The sequence below is a fragment of the Alligator mississippiensis genome, chromosome 6 (assembly GCF_030867095.1).
Source record: "Alligator mississippiensis isolate rAllMis1 chromosome 6, rAllMis1, whole genome shotgun sequence".
Classification (NCBI taxonomy): domain Eukaryota; kingdom Metazoa; phylum Chordata; order Crocodylia; family Alligatoridae; genus Alligator; species Alligator mississippiensis.
In genome coordinates, this window is record NC_081829.1 from 83,516,280 (window position 1) to 83,540,869 (window position 24,590).

The 24,590-nt window shown below is 42.7% G+C and overlaps 1 protein-coding gene across 1 annotated transcript in view; it reads left to right on the top strand.

The window, feature by feature from the left end:
• Positions 1-1,214: 1,214 nt before the first annotated feature.
• Positions 1,215-24,590, top strand: part of CPXM2 (carboxypeptidase X, M14 family member 2) — a 157,472-nt gene continuing 134,096 nt past the window's right edge. The window contains exons 1-2 of the mRNA XM_014600948.3: positions 1,215-1,776; positions 12,730-12,831. Coding sequence (XP_014456434.1) covers positions 1,449-1,776; positions 12,730-12,831 — 430 coding nt within the window. The 5' untranslated portion in view covers positions 1,215-1,448. The remainder of the gene's footprint in view (positions 1,777-12,729; positions 12,832-24,590) is intronic.

Below are 24,590 nucleotides of genomic sequence, written 5' to 3' on the forward strand. Positions count from 1 at the left end.
CAAGGGTCCCAACTGGGCAGCATAGCCAGCCTACTCAGTCCCCTCGCTGGCTCTGAGTTCTGTGCCCATTGCAGAGGTGAGCCACCCCCCCCTTCACAGGGCAGCTCTCCCCAGCTGGCCTCTCTCTTCTTTCCTCTAGGCTATGGACCCAGCATGCTTCACTCACTGGATGAACTCCTTACAAACCTCCGATGTGATGTTCTTACACTGGATCTTCATTCAGACAAGTTTTGTTGCTGCAGATCCTCTTCTGCTGGCTCTGTGGACCCACAGCTGGGGTTGGGTAGTTGCTACACCTCCATGCAGCTGCATGAGGTCCTGCTCTCAAGGGTCTCCCCTCTCTGGGGCAAACCTCTCACCTGGCTCCAGTGCTTTAACTTCTGGGTCAGGGCCTATCTGGTGGTTTCTCCTCTGTCTACTCTTGCTCCTGCAGTGCTCAGCAAAAACCAATTAGAGCCACATCCTGGTCTCCCATGCCTTACTAGAGTTCTCAACGTGCATGCGAAGCACTCCCCATCTGCAGCTCCCTTGCCTTTTTGTGCTTCGGGACAGGGCATGACTTCTGCCCTGTCACACAGGGGAAATGACTTCTGAGGAGACATATATGCTCTGGTTTTCAAAGGTGCTTCACCTATTGTCTTTAATTGTAGCACATCTGTAAAACAGGCACCTCCTATAGTCTATCTCCACATTTACTGGAGGAATGAAAGATGGATGAGCTTGCTATAGATCTAGAGAGAGGAAATAAATGTATATGAAATAAAAAGAAAAATAAGAGAAAAGATATAAAATACTATTTGCATATACAGACACACAGAAACAATAATGATGTACACAAACTTAGTGAACTTTACTATAAAAACACAGAAATAGGCAGCTTTCTTTGATCTACATGTGCGTGTGTGCACAAACATACCCCCCTCCCCCCTAATTAATCTGAGATATATTTATGCATCAACTTGGAGTTGAAGGATTGTTGATATTTTTAAAAAATAAATGCAACCCAGGATCAACTATGCACGAGCACTGGAATCTTCGTGACTTGAAAGCCCAGAGAGTTAGCTGAAATAGTATCTTGTAACCCTGCTTTTTGCAGGAAAGAATGCAAGCAAGCAAGCAAGAAAGAGTGCTCTGGAAAGTCACACCTGCCAAAAGCCGGCAGAGCAGAGCTCTCTCTCTTCCCTATGTGTGTTTGTACATGTGTCTGGTTTGTGAGCCCTATGATCACATGCATCTCCAGCTCCTGCCTCCCTCCCTCCTCAGCCTTCACTCCCACTGCACTACTTGTAACTTTTGCAAACTAATCCAAAGCAGAAGCACTTATCATAGACAGGGCAATTTTCCCTCTTCAAATCTTGGGATTCACCAGCTGCCAAAGTTTCTGTTTTTACTATCTGCTGAATAAGGATCTGGGACTCACAGAGAATCTTGGTGCAAAAAAAAAAAAAATGATTTCCCTTAGCAAGAAAAGCTCATGTTTTTCTCAGCTCTGTCTTGCTCTCTGTGCCTTTGGGCTGGCACTGCTTGGAGATTTGTCCCAGGCTCTACCTATGGAGGATCAGGATTATTACTTGCAGGAGATTATTAACAGAGATCATTATTATTCTTTTCCGGAACCCACTGAGGAATATTCCCCTTTCACCGAGCAACCTGAAGAGGAAGAATCAGTCCCTGCTGCAGAGACAGAGAAGCCCCCAAGGCTCAGACCAGGCAGGAAAGAGTTAAAACTGAAGAAAGCCAACAAAAAAGAAAAATCCATTCTTGAAACTCCACCAGGTAACTTTCCACCTCTTCCTCCTCCAAACTTTGAGATCTCTGCTAAATCTCATGCTGACTTTGACTTTTAGAATTAATTAGTTCTTAGTAATGGTAGAAGTCGTAGTAATAATGAATATGCAGGTGATGATGATGAACCCACATATTAATTTTTTTTACACCAAGTTTTGCAGCATTTGGGAAATCACACAAACTAATAACACCCTCCCCCCATCAAGTAGCGGGATTTCAAAAGCTCTGCGGTTTGTTAATTGAGGCAGTGCATGGGCTTTTCCTTCTTAATAATATTTAACATTTGTCTGGTTGTTAAGACTCCAGTTTTACAATCAAATGGAGACTGACTGTACGGTTGAACCTGATTGTCTGATGGTGTCTCCTTTTTATCCCTCTTTGTTTTAATCTCAGTGGTGTTCCTGAGTTAGTTTCACATTTGAAGATATGAATTACACTTGGATTTCACTTTAAAGTCTTCTCAAGAATGATATGTAAACAGCTTTTCTGTAAGAGATACCAACTCCTAAAAGAAGCTTTTTTCCCCCCAGTTATTAGGCAGTACTTGTCAAATAAATAAAGCAAAAAACAAAACCCAGGCAAAAGCAGGCAGGCTTCACCTCACTGACAACACTTAATTTCTTTTGCTGAAAAGCAATTGGAAAACCAGCAAATCACTATTATTGGCAAAACTGTGGTCAGTAAACACTGTACAGAGGTTTCTATTAGGCACAGTTGTGCCTCCATGGAGTAGTAACCTGTTCTGTGGGCATATCCTAATTGTGCTGTGCTTACTTTATTGCTTTTTGGGATAATAAATATCATGCACTATCATAGTTTATCGTGCAATAAGCTACCGTTTTCTAAATTTAAAGAGAAATCCTGCAGGCCTCTGACCCAAATTCTTTTGGCTGGAAAAAGAATTTTGTAACATTAAAAGATGCAGGATAAAATACAAAAGTTGCAAATAAAACACATAAGCAGTCAGGACACAGCATATTTCAGAGTTAAGATTTTCACAGAAGCATCATAGGTATTAAATTTTGAAATTCTGATTTACAGTTAAGACTTATTAAAGCAATTTTTTTTTTATCATGTGAACATTGGGTTTTCTTAAAATAAGAAATTGCTCCAACACTACCATTGCTGCAATGAGAGCAGGGCAGAGAACACTAGTGACAAATATATGCCTTTTATGAGGACAGTAATGGCAGAAGACTCCCAAAAGCTGGGTACCATAGGACACCAGGAGCTAGATAGCAGTTTAAAAGGATTCAGCCCTGATAGAGGCATTTCCATCGTGAACGTCTTAGTGTATTAGCTGGGAAGTGCATGCAGTTTTGAAGCTATCTTCAGGTTCTCGCTTGTCATATTTGGTATTGCTAACATTTATGGAGCCCCCTATCTGCATACAGGGTTTAATTTGTACCTCTCCGGACATCAGCTCCAATAAAGGCGATAGAAGCCCTGCATCCATACAAGACATAGGGATCTATTGTTGCCTGTGAGCCACAAAGGTAACTAGAAACTAAGTGTGTTGGCAGTGGTAGAGTTTACTTGGTAGTCTTCTCTTGCTGAAGTTTGTTGTGCCAAGGAAATAACTGGAGATCCATTGCATTAAATCAATAGACCATCTAAGATTCGGTTAGAGCTCAGGTGTCTGTCATACTCTATGGTGGTTCTCAAACCACGGTCCTTGGGTTGCATGAGGCCCAGTCAACACACTGCTGCAGGCCTTGTGACATCCTGTTAAAACATTTTTTAAATGGATACACAGGAAGTAAGTTGTGTGGGTGCAGCCCACATAACACATTAAGCTGCAAGCATGTCCCACTATGGCAAATAGGTTGAGAGCCACTGCTCTAAGCCATCCCATCAGATGCTCTGTAACTCTCTAATGACTTCATGCTTCCTACTGGCCCTCCCTGACTTACATGGCAGCACAGTTGCAAGCAAACTTTGGAGAGTTTTGCATGCCATAGGATTAGAGGCAGGGATAGCATAGTGACTCTCCAAGGCAGCATTCACCTGTCTCATCTATGAGACCGCCCTTTCTCTTTCCACATTTCCTTGCTATATGCACAAAACACCTTCCAAAGTCTGTAACAAATGAGACAGGAATTCTGAAGACACCATTCTCTTCTACACAGCCTGGATTCCTCCTCAAAGCAGGGGTACCCTGGGTACTGAATGAGATAAGGGGGCTGTGGAAAAATAGTACGTAATGAAAGGCTGTGTTACAATGTATGCACAGAAAATGGCCTACTTAAGGTCTTACTGGCAACCCAGAGTCGTGACAGCTCCCAAATCTGAGTATGTGTTTTTTTCAAAATTATGGTAATAATAGTTTTTAAAATGAGTGGATTTTTTCCTGTACTTTCCTAGTTTTAAAAAACTAAGAGAAATTCTATTATATAGCATCCTATTAACACCTTTTCATCCTATTCACAGCTATTAAGGTCCATCACCATTGGAGCTTTTTGATCTACTGTCAAAACCTCTCCCATTTGAGCTGAGTGTAACTCCAAGCAGTATGAGATTGTCATTAAGGCTGTGCAAAACAGCACCGTTCCACTTAGACTTCCATTTTGATGTTTTGATGGAACAGTGTTTCATTCTGAGTTTCATTTAGTTTCGAAAGCTCTGTTCTATTTTGTTTCGTCAAAACTGTTTCACTGTTTTGACACTCTTTCGACATTTTGCCCATAGGCTATAATAGGGAAGCATGAAATTGCCTATAGCTTTGTCATTTTTTGCCTAATTCAGATGAAACATGCAGGGATGGTAGCCCCTTCTGAGGGCATGAAGCCTGCCAAGTTTCAAGGAGATAGGTGCATAGGTTTCTGGGAAACTGTACCTCAAGATGTTGACAAGAAAATCTCCTGTTACTTAATGGCAGTGGCAGCCTCCTGTCATCCAGCAGGCAGATCCAGGGGCCCGCACCCATGTGAGGACTGCGGGACTCTGCTGGACTCCTCCCAGGGGTGCGGGCCCCCGATCTGCCTGCTGAATAACAGGAGGCTTCTGCTGCTGCCTGGGACCGGCGCTGGGCATAGCCCACACCCAGTGCCGGGAAGATTGGAGCTGCTGCTGGCCCCAGGTGGCAGAACTAGCCTCCTGTGATCTGGCAGGAAGATTGGGGGCCCGCAGACCTGGGAGGAGTCCGGCACAGCCCCCGCGGCCCTCCCAGGGGTGTGGGCGGGCCTGTGATCTGCCTGCCAGATGACAGGAGGCTGCTGCCAACTGGAGCCAGCGGCAGCACCAGTCTTCCTGGTGCTGGATGTGGGCTCTGCCCAGCCCCAGTTTGAGCCAGTACCAGCAGCCTCCTGTTATCCGGTAGGCAGATCAGGGGCCTGCCAGCACTCCCTGGAGGACTATGGGGCTCTGCCAGACTCCCACCACTGGGCTCAGCTCTGAGTGGCTCACAGCCCCATTGAACTCAGCCCGGTGGTGGGAGGTGGAGCACAGCACTGGCTCTGCCCACCTCCTGCCACCAGGCTGAGCTTTGTGGGACTGGCCGAGCCAATCAGAGTGCAGGAGGTGGGCAGAGCTGGCGCTGTGCTCCGATTGGAGCTGAGCCTGGCGACAGAAGGCAGGGAGAGCCAGGGCAGCACTCCCCACGGAGCTGTGCTACACGAGGCTTCGAGCTGCTCCGAGGGCAGCCCTGGCTCTCCTCTGCCTCCCACCGCCTGGCTGCTTTGAAATTCGAAACGTTTTGAAACTTTCAAAATGTTTCAAGTGCCTTCATTTCATTTTGAAGCTGTTTCAATGGTTTTTGTTTTGTTTCAATGTCACTGTTTCAAGCTCGAAATGCATCAAAACAGCTTCAAAACAAAACGCTCAGTGAAATTTTGCACAGCCCTAATTGTCATTCTCTGTGTGAACCAGCATTAGAGTGGGGTTTTTGCCAGTTGGATTCAAAGATACTAGCTGATAACAAAGGAAGGTTGGTATTTGGAAATCATGGCACCTGTGTCCTGTCCTCCCTGTGGCTGTCATCCTACCCCAGTTACTCATTCCAGTGTCCCCCTATTCTTTTGTTCCTATGTCCTTGTTCCAGCCCTAGTCTCCACCCCTGTGTTCACTCCTTGGCATCTCTATCTCAGGTGCTATCTCCTTGACTAGTCATTTCCAGTCTCCACCTCTTGGTTCAATGGCCAAATACCAGATTTCTCTTGGCTTTGTTTCTCACTTATGACATTTCTACCTTAGTCTCAGTTCCATGCTACTCCTTGCACCAATCCCTGCTTAGCCAGTTCCAGTCTCCCTTCCTCCCCAGGCTTTTGTTTAATTTTGATCTCTAGTCCTTTTTTCATGGATTCCCAGTCCTAGTGTTCCCCAACCAGCCTCCATGTTGCAATGTTAGACAGAGCTAGGAAGTACCACCATGAAAACACACCCTGTCTACTCATTCCTACTTTGCATGGGTTAAAAGTGGAAAACTGTAATATAGCTTCCGCTAGAGGAGCACTGGGAGTTCCCAGTGCTACTCTATTACACATGCCTGAGCCTGAGCCTGCTACTGGGAAATGGAGCCACACTCCTATGTCTAACTATGTTCTCTCTGGCTGCATCTACATGTGCAATTAAGTTGGAGTGATAAACTCTGGTGCAGTTTGTGCCGGAAAAAACTGCTCCTGAGTGCAGCATTTACATGTGTGCTCAGTACCACAGCAATTTGAGTTGGGTGGAGCAGCTTCGGGCTGGCACGGGCCTCAGGGATATAGCTGTGGGCTCTGGGTGGTGGCATTGGACTGGATGGGGCATGAGGGTGCTACAGTGCAGGGCTAGGCAACAGGCAGCCCCTACTTTGCAGCTCCTGTCACAGTCTGCATGTGTACTTAAGTGCATGCAGCTACTCCACTCTAAGATAGTACTGTGCCAGACAGTACTATCCTATGGCAGAGTTAGTTAATTTACTGCACCCTAATACCAGTGCACATGTAGACTGTGACGCTTTATTGCGGAACCTAATTAGTTAACTCCGCAGTAAAGTGCAGGTGTAGATGCACCCTCTGTACTTCACTGAAGTGAGGTCCTTCTCCTTTTCTTTCACTACCTGGGCTGCAGCCCTGTAAGTCCGGGACTGCACAATTTTTTTAGTGCTAATGACTGGTGCCATGCAACCCAGAGTAGTCAGAAGCAGTAGTTTCAAATCCTGCTCTGCCCTTTCACTCTAGGTTGGAATATACTCAATGTTGAGATTTCAGCTGCCAAACTCTAACAAGTCCTAACAGAACAGGTGTAATCAAAAATATTTCAAAGGATTATAACTTGGCCAAACATAGGTGTTTTTCATGGAGTCAGCAAAAGACCTATCCAACACTAGGGTGATCCCCCTACCAAATTGCAAATCCTTGCTTCAAAGTATTGAGGCACTAGAACTTCTCAATGCAAGAGTGTTTTTAAAGATATATATGTCCTTACCAACAACCAAAACATTTTAGTATTTTACTGTCACATTTATCCATAATATACCCTGAGGTAGACTCCTCAGTATGGAGAAATTCAGTCTAAATGGTTAACATTTGGAAAAGCTGTAAGCAATTGAAAGCAGGGGTTTCATAGTGAGAAATATCAGACAACGTTAAGTATAGACAGCACTCATAGTTTTTGCTGCAGAATAACTAGGCATTGGATTGTAGAGGGATCTTGCAGTTATGCAGACTAAATTGCTAACTCTACCAAGCACAGTGTTAGTGTGATTAGTGTTATTAAAAAGTCAGTAAAATTGTTGGTTTTCATAACCTCAGAAAATCAAGCCTCTTATATAGCTGCCTAAATAAGATCTCATACAAACACACAGTTTTGAAAACTTGGCCATAAAAAAAGTTTTTGAAAACTTGGCAATATAAAAGGATGCATAAAAGTGACCACATGATTAGTGCTAAACAGCTAAAATTAATTAACAATGATGAATCCAGCAGTGTAAATATGGATGGGGGTGGTATGCATACCCTTTAGTGATATATAATCCTGTATGTATGCAATATATATTTTATATAGATGAATTTGACAGACATACAGCAAATATAAAGTGCCACATTTTGGGAAGCTCACTCTAAGTGGGGCATGTTGGATTAATTAGGTGTTGTGGCAAACAATGGACTGTATCTGAGCTGGAATGAAGAAACGCAGAGGAACAAGACCGTGTGATCTGCCCCTTGGCTGAGCAGCTGGTACTGATCAGTGCTACCTTTGCATCAAAGCTAAGCTAAAATCATAACACTCTGAAAGCTAAAGCAAATTACATGTGACGTGCACTTGATTAATTTAAGCTAATTGCTGTAGATGGTGTGAATTGCACTGTTCAAAATGTGACGTGCTAATATAAGGACAGATTTATTGGCATTTACTGTTGCATTTTATTTTTGAAACCAATATTTTTAAGCCCTGTACATATGTAACCATGTAACAGGATCATGCCACTCTTATCCCTGCCACCATGACTTTTATAAGTGAAACTGGACATTGCCATCCTTGGAAGGTAAACGCTTGGTTTGACAGAGCTTTCCATGTGTGGATTTGCATTTTCTAATCCCATTCTTGCTGATTTAGGATTTGATCCAAATCCCACTTGACTTCAATGGGCTTTTGCTCAGGGTCTTAGTGGACGTTAATGTACACCCTCTCAGTGACCATCTGCAGTACAGATCACAGTTTTGAAGTGTTTAGCTATTAAAACTATAAATATCCACTCTCTCATATTTTCATTGTTTTTCAGCATTCCCACTGGAAGAATTTGGAAGGAAAATATTGTAGTGATATGGTGTTATTTTAAAGTACCTTGTCTTTTGTCTGACATTACATTTGAGCTTTCTCAAATATCATCTATCACCAACTTTAATCCTGTGACTTACTCAAATTCATGGTGTAATGGAAGAGGGGACGATTTTCTTAAGTGGTGCTGGCACAACATTGAAGAACAAATGAGTGAGCGTAGACAAAACCAGTTAAAGGGTTTCCCTGTCCTGGAACAGGGCAGTCTGACTGGCAGCCTGTTTGGGGTTAAATTGTGCCCTACCCCCCCTGGCTCCTGCCAAGCTGCTATTTCTCCTATTTCTCTGGCTGTATCTCTTGACTCCACCTCCCTCTTTTGGCTTCCGTATTTGGCACCTGACCCAGGGCACAGTGTAGGACAGAGAGCTTAGTATGAGGCTGGGGCCATTTGGGTACACACTGCAATGGTGATGGAGGGGGTGGCACATATGCAAGTGCACTGCAGCACTAGGGAGGGGGTGCCCCTACTGTGTGTGTGGCCTGGGGAGAATGCCATCCTGACTGCTTAAAAATTGGGCAGCCCTATCCTAGAGTGTTATGGTGGCACATCCAGCGTGTCAGATCTTGAAAGGCCAAATGTCCTCTGCAAGGTGTGGCGTGTCCTCCACTCTTGTTAGCTTCAGCAGAAAGGGAGGGTGTGTGTGCGTGTGTGTGAGGGAGAGAAAGAGAGAGGGAGAGAGAGAGAGATCAGTTTCTGGACGTAGTGCTGGAGTGATGGGTATGAAACAAAATTCTGGAGCTATGCACATCCAAGCTTCACTGAAGTGTAAACAAGTGTCATAATTGCCCTGCTCTCACTTATGGGTGAAAATAAAGCCTTGATGTTACAAAATTCAGATCAGGCTCTAAACTCTGAAGCTTGGGCCAGTTTTATAAAACACATACCATTCCTGCGGTTCCTGTTCTGGCTATAAAGTAATTCCAACTGCACTTGGAAAGTAAAGCAGGCAGCTTGCCATGCTCATCTGCATGCCAGTTCTCAGGATAGTTTCCAACACACAGCTATTTCTTATTTCACTTATTTATTGGTGCCTGAGCTCTGGGACAAACCAAAAGGGCATATTTGTCCCTGCGTTCATGATTGCCAGTTGCATGATTTTCTCATCTGACCACTTGTATATTTCCTGAAACTTATTAGAAGAGAAGTATATCGAGTCTACCTGTGCCCTAGTGTGCTTACTTTTCCTCAAAACTATTGTTTTGTAAATAAGACCATGATACTACATGTGCAGTAATGGCCTCCTTTAATATATGTGTGTTTTTGTTGGTCTCTCATTTCTTTTTGAGCCCCATTTATGAAGCAGGGCCTCATTGTACTAGGCACTATACAGTGGGAGTATAAAATGAGAGACAATCAATGGCTGACAAGGGAATGGCAAGAAAACAATGAGATTTTCTCAGTCAGCATGCCAGGCATTATTATTGGCTCAGCAACTGCTGTCAAGCTTTTGCAGGTGTCATAGCAAAGGAAAGTTTTAGGAGTTATTTGAAGGATGCCAGTGAGTTTAGACGTTTATGGGGAGTTTCTCTTAGCCATGAGCAAGGAAGAAAACACAAAAGTACTGGCTTAAAAATGTAACAAGTAAGTTATGAAGGCTGGAATCATTGGTAGGGTTGAGACAGAAGCTGACATATCAGTAGTCTCAGACAGAGAATGGAAAGAGTGGGAACAGACCAAGAGGGGCTTAAAGGCAAAGATGAGCAGTTCATGTTTGTAGCAAGAAACAGTGTCTTTGGATGAAGAATGCAAAAATGGGTGAGATAAAAGCAAAGCAGCCATTACACTTGGCTTTGCAGCAACGTTTTACAGTTGCATTATCATGTGGCTCTTCTTCCTGCATGGCAGAGTTGGTGAAAGCCAAAAGGATGTGAAGCACTCGGTCCTGCAGAGTGTGTGGTAACTTCCAACTTCTTGCACAAGTTTTACTTTGTATTGCACAGTAGGGACCCACTCGTTGACCCTAGTTGTTTCTCAGAAGTTCTCCCACTGATTTTAATAGGATCTGGATCAGGGCCTCATTGCCCAGAGCTATATGCAAAGACATAAACATGTAGTTTGTATTGAGCTTTCTTTCACTTAGCAGCTGCTATCACCTCATTGGCAAGTCTAGAAATCCACTAAATAATAAAGCATAACACAAAAGGTCCTTTTAAGTACCGAACTTTCAAAGAATGCTATCCTGCTTACTGAAAAAGGCTGAAGAATGGTCAAATACTGCATAGAGGGATAATGTACCTAATTCTATTCAAGCCATTTGGACTGGCTACTCAGGCTTCTAGGCAAACAACCCTAATGAATAATGTAACATTAGAAAAAACCTTTTGAATAAACATTTTTGATTTTGCTGGAAGAAACCATTTTCCATAGTAATTCCACAGCAGCTGGATCCAAACTGAGTTGAAGGACTTTAAAAAAAAATCAAGATTTCATTATAGAAGCCTGAATCTGCTTCTGTAATCAAAAGGGAGTAAATTATGGTTTGGATCAATTTACTAATTATTTGAAGACAAGGTTCCTTGGGTGAATTTGATATCTTTTATTAGACCAACCCAAATGGTTGGAGAATAGTTATTAAGCAAGCTTTCGGGTTCAAAAACCCTTCGTCAGGCTAAGGAAGCTGCAGCAGTTGGTGTGTGCTCTTCCTGGATGGAATGAAAAGTAAATTATTTGAATGTACTCTATCCCCTCCAGAATTTTTATATTCATTGTGCTAATGGTGACCTCTTCAATGGGAATATTCAATAACCCATTGTCTAAGTTTTACCAGATTTGTCTTAGAAGGAGGACTTCCAGAGGCCATGTCAGCTTTGAATGTCTCAAGGAGATGTAGCAATGCAGTAGGAGGGAGCAAGAGAAAAGAAGCAATCAGTTGACTTTAGAAAGCCTTCTTCTTCTTGCCTCATGCATTGTTACCTCCTAAGAATTAGGCTAAGGTTAAACAAATTGTCTGTGTGCAGATTTAAATTTAATAATAAGCATCTGCTTGTGTACGTGCTGGATGCAAAGGATGAATCAGATATTTGGCTCAAGCAAATGCCCTTTTGCAAAGGATCTGCTGTAGGATTTGGGGAGAATTGTCATGCTTGTGTCAAGTAGTACTTCTTACCACATGCAACAAATTTTCCATGTATATTTGTAGACATAAGAGTTTAACATTAATTCTCTGGATGTTTGTGGAAAGCACACCCAAAGAGTCTAGGCATGGCTGACATGAGTTTATTTTAATTTTAATTGAATACACTCAGAAAACTCTTCTGAGTATTTTTCCCAGCACTGACAGAAGGAAGGAAAGAAAGAACAGTTCAGAACCAGGGTAGAAAAAAAAATAGTTGTAGAAGTGACACAATGTCAAATTTATTTACTCCATAAGTAGAATGGATGGGCAGCCTGGAGTATTACAAAGATAGTGTCAATGTTTAATGAAATGGCTTGCTTGTGTGTGGGTGTATGCGTATAAAAATGAGAAGGGGGTGCACTTAAAGCTTTGTTCAGTATTTACAACTTTATTTTCTTCATGAGGGACGGGTGTATGCATGTTCTTTTATGGATAGTCATGGTCAGCATATGTATATAGACATGCCATCTGCTTTATAGCTTTATAAATTACCTCTGTATATACACATCTAAATATATCATGCTGGCCATTGACAGCTGTATGCATCAGAATGAGAAGAGATACATGTGGAAGATGCTATACCATACTGGTATATAACAATGGTGATCTTGTGATCACTAAGTTTGAGGGCGTTCTTTCCTTGAGCCAGAAGATTGGTAATTATGTTGGAAGAAGTCATATCATTGCAGATAAAGATTCTTATCCCTTTTAATTTCTGATCTAGTTTGACTGAAGTCATCAGATGGGCCCTTAAATGTTTCATGATGAGAACCGCTGTGAAATAAATTGTCAGCCCAGTACATTCAATTCTGAAGTCTGTCACTACAAAGGGAAAAACATTTTTGATTTCCTTGCAAAGGGGAAACTTATGATTTCTTAACCCTGTATTTTTATAGTTCTGCTATCTAGGGAAAGAATCACAGGGTGGTCTAAATGTCTGTTTTGTCAGAAAGGTTAGCACGCTATCAAAAGAAGAAGGTAATTTTGTTTATCTTGTATTTGTTGGCCATTCTTAAATAAACTTGACAGGTGCAAAAGTAAAATTTTTTAAATTTTTTTCCTCCAGCCAAAAATGGTATCAAGAAAGGTGAGAAAAACAAGAAAGGGAATGAAAAGATGCCAGATGGTGACTCTGAAAGTCGAAGTGCCTATGAAGACATCAGAGAAAGTATGTGAGAAGTGTTTAAAATACCTTTGGCGTTTTTGGTGTTGTGGCTGCTCTCTTTAACTATGTTTAAATTACAAGGGATATTGTAGGGTTGTTGGTTGTAGCACTGTTGGGCTAAGGACAAAGGCAGACAAGGTTCTTTGGGTAGATGTGATATTTTTTTATTAGACCAACTAAATAGTTGGAAAAATTGTTCTTTGCAAGCTTTCAGGCACAAACACCCTTATTTAGGCATAGGGAGAGTCTGCTAGTTTTTTGCTATGTCTATGGCAGCAGTTCCCAACTTTGGGTTGTGACTCAAATGTGGGTTGCGGGGGCAATGCCAGTGGCACCACATACCAAAGACGAGCTGCACCATGTGCTGGGAGGTCCCCTGCCCCCATCCCTGGGCCACCACCGTCGCACTCCACTCCCAGCAGCAGGTCGTGGCAACAAAGGTTGGGAACCACTAGTCTAAGGTCTGTGCTAAATTAGGAATCACATGTTGAAATAACACTGTGTGGGAGAAAGTAAAGGGACAAGGAATTTGTCAGTATGTGACAATACTTTAAGGTACAGAGAGAGAGGTAAGGAGCCTAAATCCTATTTCCACAGCTATGGAAGAATACAGGAGCTTTAAAGTGGGTGTCTCTGGAGTGGTGGCTAAAGGACCTTAGAACAAATTAGAAGCAAACACAATATATACTAAATAGTTTTAAAAGAATAAGGTATATTTTCAGCTTATAAATGAGATTGGCATATAAATGAGATTGGCATATCTAGCAGTGCTAGATAGAAAGCCCCAGAGACAGAAGTCTTCTCTTTGGAGCCTAAAGACAGAAGTCTTCTCTATGGAACATCAAGAATGAAAGATTTATGATTCTTTCCCACTAATAAATGTTAAACTTCCATTGAGTATGTGAAATAGCTCAGACCAATACCAATTGTGACCATGGTTTCTGTACTGTGGATAGTGTCCGTTGTGATTCAGTTGATAATTCCTCTGATTTCAAAAGAAGTTAACAAACTTGATCAGAAAATAAATGACCTCATGTAGATTAGTGATCTGGTGGTGAAAAACTCCATAATACCATAAGAGACAAAGTCTCCCAAGTATTTGTAACATTTTTAGTACAGACATCTTATGTACTTCTATAGCTATCTTGGAGATTAAAATAAATAGGTAGTGGGAGTAAAATGCAACTGCTTCTGTCACCAAAAAATCCTAAAAAGGAATTAAAAAAAGAAGTTATAAATGTCTTGTGCTGGTGACCTAAATTTGTTTCTCATTCCCATAGCTTCTATCTTACAGACTTGGAAAATAGTATATTAATAGTAAATAGTTTATATATTTTTTTCAATTTATGAAGTTTTCATTTTTTTTATTGAAGTGAATTGTCCAATAAACTTTTTTTATGTGAAAATATGTCAGCCTGCAGGTTGATTGTAAATTTTTTTTGGCATGTAACTGGCACCAGTCCTATTCTGTTATAATTAGCAGGATACTGCTTTAATTTCCTATAGAAAGGATCACTTTACAAATCTCAACAATTTAAAATCTCATGAAGTTTATATTCAAGGGGCCTTTTGTAAATAGATGAAAATCTAAGTATCCAGTTATATTGAAAAAATGATGGTTGAGAGTAGAGACTGGAGCTCGAGAGACCTGGTTTTAGTTTTAGGCTTTCCACTTTTATTGAGGATTAGCAAAATCCGTGGCAGTTGAGTTAAGCACCTAGGCTTCCTAAAGAAAGCATGGGGAAAGTTAGATGCTGTAGAATGGGTTTCACAGGAGCCAAAACACTGAGCAGGGAGTTGCCTAAAGTAGATGATAATGAAACCTGAGAAGAGAGGTGTCTTAAATCTTGTTCCTCCTTTAAAGTAGTCTGACCTGAACGGAGGTATTTTCCTCCTCTTGGCAGTCAAAGGCCTTAACACTTTCCTGAAGGCAGGTGCTTCAGTTTTTTATTTCAATTAAGAAGCAAGGGACATTCCTTTCAAAACAGATTTGGAGTTGGTGATGGGGATGTTGCACTTAGATCTAGTATCTCATTGCTAAGGCAGTATTTCAGTATTTTATCCAATGTCTATTCCATAAAATAGTGAAAAGAGTCTTTGGAGCAGGTCTCCCTTTTTCTATATGACTGACCTAACCTTTAGGTTGGAGAACAGTATTCTTGTTCTGTCTCTGGCTTAATGAATCTTTAATAATTTGTTGAAGTGAAATGAATAGCTTCAACAGCCAAGTTTTGGAGCACCCTCACCCTGCAGAAGCTGGTGATTTCGACATTATTCTGGAAGGTGGGATATGTGTGTTTGAATCCCCTTTAGAAAAATAAGGTGTCTTCATAGATTTCATAGACATTAGGGCTGGAAGGGACCTTGGAAGATCACCGAGTCCAGCCCCCTGCCTGAGGGGCAGGAAGTCAGCTGGGGTCATAGGATCCCAGCAAGATAAGCATCCGAATTTCTCTTGAAGGGGTGCAATGTAGGTGCTTGAACCACCTCCAGTGGCAGGCTATTCCAGACCTTGGGGGCTCGGACAGTGAAGAAATTCTTCCTTATGTCCAGCCTGAAATGGTCTTGCAGGAGTTTATAACTTGGAGCACTCTGGTGAACAAACGTTCCCCCAGATCCTGGTGGTCACCCCTGATAAACTTAGAGGTGGCCATCAGATCACCCCTGAGCCTGCGCTTTTCCAGGCTAAAGAGCCCCATAGCTCTCAGCCTGTTGTCGTAAGGTCTGTTTTCCTGACCTCTGATCATGCGCGTGGCTCTTCTCTGGACACTCTCAAGCTTCTTCACATCCTTTTTGAATTGTGGAGCCCAAAACTGGACGCAGTACTCCAGCTGCGGCTTCACCAAGGACAAGTACAATGGGAGAATGACGTCCAGGGATTTGCTTGAGAAGCATCTATGGATGCAAGCCAGCGTTTTGCTCGCTTTACTAGCCGCAGCATCACATTGAAAGCTCATGTTCATCTTGTGGTCAATCATGACCCCCAAGTCCCTATCATCTTTAATGCTAACCAGTGTAGCACTGCTGAGCCTATAAGGATGCTGCAGGTTTTTCCTCCCAAGGTGGAGAACTTTGCATTTTTCAGTGTTAAACACCATCAGGTTCTCATCTGCCCATTTCCTGGGCCTGTCAAGGTCAGCTTGTTTCATAGTTTCATAGTGGAGGGACCTGAACAGATCATCTAGCCTGACCCCCTGCCACAGGCAGGAATGAATGCTGGGTTCACAAGACCCCAGACAGGTGATCATCCAACCTCCTCTTGAATTTGCCCAAGGTAGGGGTGAGGACCGCCTCCCTGGGAAGTTGGTTCCAGATTTTGGCCACCCTAACTGTAAAATATTGCCTTCTGATCTCTAACCTAAACCTATTCTCCATCAGCTTATGACCATTGTTCCTTGTCACCTCAGGTGGTGCTGGGGAGAAAAGAGCTCTGCCTATTTGCTGTTGATCTCCCCTGATGAGTTTGTAGGCAGCCACCAGGTCCCCCCTCAGCCTCCTCTTGCTGAGGCTGAACAGGTTCAGGTCCCTCAGTCTCTCCTCATAGGGCCTGTCCTGCTGCCCTCTCACCAAGCAGGTGGCCCTCCTCTGAACCCTCTCCAGGCTGGCCACATCCCTTTTGAAGTGCAGTGCCCAGTACTGGATGCAGTACTCCAACTGCGGCCTGACCAAAGTCGCATAGAGGGGGAGGATCACCTCTCTGGACTGGCTTGAGATCCACCTTTGGATGCATGACAAGGTATGGCTGGCCTTGCTGGCTGCAGTCTGGCATTGGTGGCTCATGTTCATCTTGGAGTCAATAATGACTCCAAGATCCCTTTCTGCCTCTTTGCGCTCCAGAAGGGAACTCCCCAGCTTGTATGTATGCTGTGGATTCCTCCCAAGGTGCAGGACCCTGCATTTGTCTACGTTGAACCCCATCCTATTCTCATCTGCCCACTTTTGTAGTCTGTCTAAATCTAGTTGCAGCCTCTCTCTCCCTTCAAGTGTGTCCACCTCGCCCCACATCTCAGTATCATCAGCAAACTTGGACAGCGTGCTTTCCACCCCCTCGTCCAAGTCGCTGATGAAGATGTTAAACAGTGTGGGCCCAAGGACCGAGCCCTGGGGTACCCCACTGCTCCCATCTTGCCAGGTTAAGTACAACCCGTCCACCACTACTCTCTGGGTGCACCCCATTAGCCAGTTTTTTACCCATCCAACTGTGTAGGCATCAATGCCACAGTCATTTAATTTATTGATGAGGATGGGGTGAGAGACAGTGCCAAAGGCCTTCTTAAAGTCTAGAAAGACTACATCCATGGCGACACCATCATCCAAAGATTTAGTTACTTGGTCATAAAAGGCAATCAGGTTGGTCAGGCAGGATCAAGGAGATGTGATCCTTGACGATTCTCTCCAAGATCTTCCCGAGCACTGAGGTGAGGCTTACAGGCCTATGATTACTTGGGTCCTTCTTCCTCCCCTTCTTGAAAATTGGGACCACATTAGCCAGTTTCCAATCCTCTGGCACCTGGCCAGATGACCATGAATGCTCATACAGCCAGGCCAAGGGCTCCATGATGACCCTTGGTAGCTCCCTCAACACTCTTGGGTGGAGGGCATGTGGACCTGCAGATTTAAAAATGTCTAGCCCTTCCAGAAGATCCCTAACTACATCTGTGCTGACTGAAGGCTTGGGTGGAGCTATCCACAAGATTGTCCCTACCTCTGGTAGGTGGGATATCCTGGTCCCTGTTCAAAAAAACAGAGGCAAAGAAATTGTTAAAAATATCAGCTTTCTTGTCTGGCGTAGCCACAAGATTACCGTTTGTGGCTTGCAGGGGGCTTACATTTCCTGGTGTCCTCTTCTTGCTCCCAATGTACTTGGATCGCCCTCCTGTCCTCAGGTGTGGATGCTTTATCTCAGAGTTTGGTATCATTGGTGAACTTGGCCAGTCCGCTTCTGACTCCAATGTCCACATCATTAATGAAGATGTTGAACAATATAGATCCAAGGACAGAGCCTTGGGGGACCCCACTGGTCCAGGGCACCACGATGATTGACTTCCATCAACCACCACCTCTGGGTCTGACCATGGAGCCAATTCCCCAGCCAGCGGATCGTGGTGGACCCGAGGCCACAGTTGCTCAAATGCTGAGAAGCTGGATAAAAGTCAGACTACGCACCATCACTCCCTTCTCTGGTGTCTGTGCTTTATGTGGAGTTTGGTGCATTGGGCATGCCCTCAGTACAACTGCTAAATATTTCATTTAGGAGATATAGGGATAAGGTTTGAGGATCTGGAGTGAGTTTAGATGCGAAAGACTCAGCTGCTTAGGACTGTTAATACAGATTTGCTTCTAGGCATGTCCAGAACTTTAAACACCTGAGGAACTTCACTGATAAATACTGAGGTGCCTGTGACATTAAGAGATGTCTAAGGTTAGGGAACAGCAAAGTGAATGGTATTGTATTTAGGTATCTAAAGTGGAAGTTAGATGGGATTTAACCATGTAAGTTCTACACTGGGTCTAGGCCTCAATTCCTCTGTGCCTCAGTCTCCTATCCATACAATTAGGTTAATAACATTTCAGAGATGCCTTGTCTGTTGAGATTGTAAGGCTCTAGAGTTTGCAGAAACTGTTTCATAGAGTGCTGATTGCTGTCATATATTGGCATTCCTCATCTTTTTAATGACTGCTATATCCTGAAAATGGAGCATGAGGATTTCCTCATTTCTCTGCTACTGGAAACATTGGATACATGGGAAGATGTAGAGTATGTCTGTGTGCATGAGCCTCCATTTCTGGCTGTTTCTTAAATCCCATGGAGGCAGGGAGGGGACCTCTGGCCACATTAACTTCAGTGCTTTCCAGGATGTCAAGAAGGGGTGAGAAAGAAATCTTCAGTTTTCACTGAGCATGTCTACATGTGCTGCTCTGCGCAATGGTGCCACTGTTACTGTGCTGCCATTTAGTCCTTCTTTTTGGAAATACTGAAAGACAGTGCAGTAATAGCCCATACTGTGCCATGCATGCCACATGCAGTTATTTCTGGCACTACATTGCCGTAGCTACATGCTATAATGAGGGAATGTATAGCTATGGCGATGTAGCTGTGGCATCATGGTTTTTGCCCACAGATGCTACATTGGTGTAGTGCATTGCTATGGTGACATAGCATCATGTGTGGAAGGACCAGAACCTTCAAGATGTGTCTCTTTTGCCTGGTACATACTGTTTTCCTTAGCCCATGGTGGTTCAGGTCCAGATTTTTAAACATATATTGGGGCTTAACTCCCATGTCACATGTCTTATTTCTACTGTTCCCTCTATTGCCCCTGCCTCTAACCTGAAGAGGAGGCTGAGTGACTCAAGACTATAATATCTCCTTTTGGCTTTTTAGTGTTTTATGGAATCAGAGTCACACAAGAATATGGCTGAAAGGGACCTCAAGAGGTCATCTAGTTCAACCTCCTGTTCAAGGCAGGATCATCTCTGTTAAACATTTCAGCCAAGTGTTTGTCTAACCTGCTCTTAAAAACTTCCAAGGATGTCGACTCCACAACCTCTTCTTGGCCCTGAAGAATGAAGAATGGGAAGCCCATAGGCCCCACGGCTCTTTACCTTCATCTCTTGTATAGACCCAGGAAACAGAACAGCTATCTTCCCTGACTACATTTGTCCTTGACTTGAGTAGAAATTACACTTGATTATGGGGACTGCAGGATTAGACACAGTATCTCCTGTTTCTAATACACTGAGTTTTACTCTTAACAGTCTTAGTGTATTAATCATTACAGTGTGTTGAGAGATGACACTGTTTGGAACACGAACAACTGAAAACCAACTATCTCATTCTTTCCCAGAAAATGCAGTGTATTTATATTCACTTTTTCATAGATCTTGCATATTATAGTGACAGGTTTATAGCTCTGCTTTACCATCAGATTCCTTCTAAAACATCCGTCAAGTGAGGGGAGAAGTTCAAAGTATCTTAAATCAGTAGATATCTATAAGCTACCAGTTTCACAGGTGTATTTTAAACAGCATCACTGCCTTTTGGTAATTTGAGTTTTTAACATTGCCCCTCTGCCAAGAAGGTCACCCCAAAACAATCAGAGTGGGAGTCTGGACTGAGGATCAGATTTCAACCCTCTCAAAGATTTGGGGGCAGAGTGGATCCCAAATTTTGACTCAGGCCAATGCTCCTTCATGTATAAATATCTAAGACTAGAGCTTAAGTTAATAGCTGTTGGCAATGCTTTTTTAATTTTTATAATTGAACATATAATGATTAGATGAAAAATGTTACAAGAGCTAGATAGAGTGATACTTGATCTTTGCTTGGCTGGCTGGCATGTACACCATGCTCCAAAAGGCAGACAACACCTTCTCTCATGCTTTACGTCTCTAATGCTCCAAACCGAAATTCCATGTAGAAGCTTTCTGCCAAAAAATATAATGTGACTTGGGCGTGCCATTCAGACTGCTGGAATATCCAGGGGTGACTCAAATAACTCAAGGTATGCTGGTCACCCTAGCATGCTGTAGTCTGAAGCCCTGATCATCATATGCATTCTAATAGTGTAGTGACCATTTACGTTGACTTAATTGGGCACTGGAGATTTGAACTAATATAGAGTGATTCTTTAGTTCAGGGGTGTCAAACATTCACCCCTTGATCTGAATTTGGCCCACAGAGCATGTTATTGAGCCCCAGGTGTTGCTCCTGGGGCTGAATTGACATGGACCAGCCACCCAGGCAGGGCCTGGGGCATGCTCTGGGATCTGTACCACATGTGGTGCCTGTCCCAACTACTCTAGTATGCCACATGCAGCTCCAACCCCAGAATGGGTATGGCACGTGCTGGATCCGGTAGGGGAGGTGCAGAAAGGGTCCAGGGTCCATAAGCCCATTGACCCATCTGGCCCATGGATAAGTGCCGCATCACTTATCCGGCCCGTGGAACCAGATGCGTTTGACACCCCTGCTTTAGTGGTATAGAACCAGCACAGGAGCCATGACAAAATTAATCTGCAAATGGTGAATGGGGTACAGGAAGGGGAAAGGGAGAGGACTGGGGGCTTCTCTGTGCTCTGCTGATCCCTTGGGAGCATTGGCAGCCAGAGAACCAGCTCAGGGAATAAGGTTCTCTCAGGTCCAGGAAGCAAGGACCTAGAGTTGATCTGGCAAAGCTTTCCTCAAGCTGTTCTGTGCACTTCTTGAAAACAACAAGGATTGCAGCCTCAACTTTTCTGGGTCTCTGAGACTGAGGGTGAAATTCTCACTGCTGCTCCAGTCCCCTTCTTCTAGGTAAATGGGCTGTAGTTGCATTAAGGAGGCCTAAAATCCATGCTCTCACCCGTTTAGGTATAGTGCGAAGCTCTCTTTGAGACCCTTGCAAGCTGTGATGGAAGGGCACATGTGGGGTGGACTAGAATATATGGCAATGTTGGGATTCATAGAATCATAGAAAGTGAGGGTTAGAAGGGACCTCAGGAGGTCATCTAGTTCAACCCCCTGCTCATAACAGGGCTACCCCCAACTAGATCATCCCAGCCAAGGCTTGTTCTATCCAGCTCTTAAAAACCTCCAAGGATGAAGATCCCACCACCTCTCTGGGTAGCCTGTTCCAGGGTTTTACTACCCTCCTAGTGAGAAAATTCTTCCTAATATCTAACCTAAACTTTCCTGGCTGCAACTTGAGACTGTTGCTCCTTGTTCTGTCATCTGCTACCAGTGCGAACAGTCTAGCTCCTTTCAATAGTCTATCTTCTTTCAAACTCCCCTTCATGGGGTGCTATGGGATATCCTGTGGAGGTAAATGTAATGTAGAGAGATCCCTATAGCACAAAATTTACAGCCCATGCCAAAGGAACCTAGATTGGTCTTAAGCAGCTATATGCTCTGCAGATCCTGGGAAGCCCCCAGGCTTACTTTCCCCTGTGTTGCTGTGAGTTCAATGCTTTATCTTCGTTGTGCCTTTTCACAAATGATGTTGCACCAAGGAGTCATTCCTTGAAGTGGTAGCATTGAACAAATGGGCCCTTAACATTCACCTCAGAGTATGGCATCAATTATCTCATAGCTCAAGAAGAGGTGGGGAGATGTCTTGCTCTCAAAAGCTCTGTATTGCAACTGCTAACATACACACAAAGATAGCTGACAATTTTCTGTTGATGTCATCATGTTAGCCCTCTACTAACCTAGTCCTGCAAATGTAAAAACGGCTTCCCCACTGTATGATATGTGAACTATCAGACTTCAGAATATGTGGACTTCAGAAATGCCATAACCTTTGTAAGGAGAAAATTGCATTCCCTTCATTCCTCATTCTTGCTTGCATCATTCACATCATCTACAACAACATCAATAACAACAGTAACAAAAAAGTAAATCTGAGAAAAATTGAAAAGAAAACAATATTTTAACATGAGCTGAATACTAATAGAATATGAGATTATAGTAACACTCCATGCTACCCAGTGTTTTATAATTACTTATAAATTATACTGGCAGTCCTCAGTTTACAGTGTTTTGAGTTACAATGTTTTGCACTTACAACATTTATAAATTGACACCCTGTTTCAACTTTCTGATGCCAGTTTCGACTTTACAACACTTGATCTGACGCTATGCCAATTAACAAATTCGCTGCGTCACCCATCTCCCTGGAGAACATCTGTCCAAACTTCCTTGGACACTTTCTTTAAGAAAGCAGACAAGACTCCAGAAAACCTGCAGCCAAGAGTCCTGAGAAAACTCCTGCCAAGAGCCCTTCAAAACATCCAGCAAAGTCTCCTCAAAGAAGTCCTTCCAAATCAATATGATTGCTATTTACAGTATAAATACATTAACGTAGCTATATTACTCATCTATTATTGAGTATAAAATTCCGGGTTATTTTTGGTGAAAATAGGATATCAGGCCTTGGTTCAGGAACCAATCCACCATTTATTAAATTGTTTCCTATGGGAAAATCGGTTCTGAGTTACATTTTGACTTAAGACATGGTTTTCAGGAACCAATTGTGTTGTAAGTCTGAGGACTGCCTGTACTAACTGCCTTAGTTTGCTTTTGGTGTATGGAGGCCCTGGTATTTACCTTTAAACCACATTTTGATGGATAATTATTAGAGATCCAGCAGAAATGAGATGTATGCCACTTCCCAATGCATGGCAATCTAGAAATATTTAATACTTGTGGAATTAACTGTTAACTAGCAGATTAACTAACATCAATCTAGAGCTTTCTATTTTGGTAGTCAGAGAAGTGGGTATGAATACATTATTCAATTCATTAAGGCTTTTTACTTAGCAGTGAATGCTTACACTGGACTAGAAGGGACCTCTCAGGCTTTTGAGTCCGGTCCCATGAATCCTCATTTCCACAACTGTATGGGAATGATACACTATATCATTCTTATATAGTTTACGCAAAGAAATGTCAATGTGTTGACTGTTTATGAATAGTTAACTTTCACCTTTTCGTCTCTGTTATCTGTGGTGTGTAAGTAGGTGTGTCAGTGCACTTTCTATTCCCTGGCTAGTTTTTTTTTTAAGTTGATAGCTAACGTACTTTAAATAAGCAATTTCTGCAAAATAAGCTTTACTGCTAAAATTTGTGCAACTTTCAAGATGCAAGAACATTTCCATAATAACATTAATAGCTAGCCAGTTATCAGTGTACAATGAACGGTCTCACCAAACTTACTTGCAGAAATAATCACAAATAACTGTTCATATTATTCAGCTTTAAACATTCATCTCTATTTTAAGATTATTCAATGAAAATCCTTCTTCAATGTCCTATGGGTCCATTTTCTAAACCAATCCAAGTAATGACCCCCATACAACTGATGTGGTATATACAGTACTACAGATGGATCTGAATGGTTTGATATTGTGGATAAGCTGTAGACATCTGCTGTTTAAGTATCTGAATGCTAGTCAAAAAGCAATCATAATTATTGGTGCAAAGGTTCTTTCAGAAAGAATAGCCCAGCAAACTTCAACAGTATAGCAAGACATGTTAAAAGGAGAGCTCTCCCTTCCAAAGTGAATAGGAGTTATGGAGTCTTCTTTTCTCCAGACTAAATAATCCAAATTCTTTCAGGCTTTCTTCATTGCCCACACCTCTAATAATTTTTGTTGCTCTCCTGAACTTCTTCTAATTTGTCCAGATCTTTCATAAAGTGAGGTACCTAAAACGGGACACAGGACATCAAATAAAGCCCTATCAATGTCTAATAGAGCAAAATAATCACTTCCCTTGACTTGCGAGTGATGTTTTTCTTAATACCGCACTGCTGGGATTTATTCGTTTTATGGTCCACTATAATCCTCCATGTCCTTTTCTGTAATACCACAGCCTAGCCAGTCCTTCCCCAATCTGTGTTTGTGTCTGCAACTGTTCCCATCCCAAGTGCAGGGTTTTGCACTTATCATTACTAGATTGAATTTGATTAATTTTGGATCATTTCTCTAGTTTATCAAGATCACTGTAAATCCTAATCAATTCTCAAGAGTACTGGCCACTCCATCCAACTTCTCCTTGCACAACATATTTTTTCCTGGTCAGAGAATCCTGTCTGCAAATTTAATTCTCTTCATACTTAGTGTATGAAGAGAATTATACATACATAGTGTGTTCATTGAAAACATAACTTTCTCTGGGTGAGGAATAGACAGCCAGACAAAGATATCTGTGCTCACTAGGCACTCTTAGCTATTGTCTGTGCTAAATTAGAAAAGGATGGTGGTGGACACACTTGTTATTT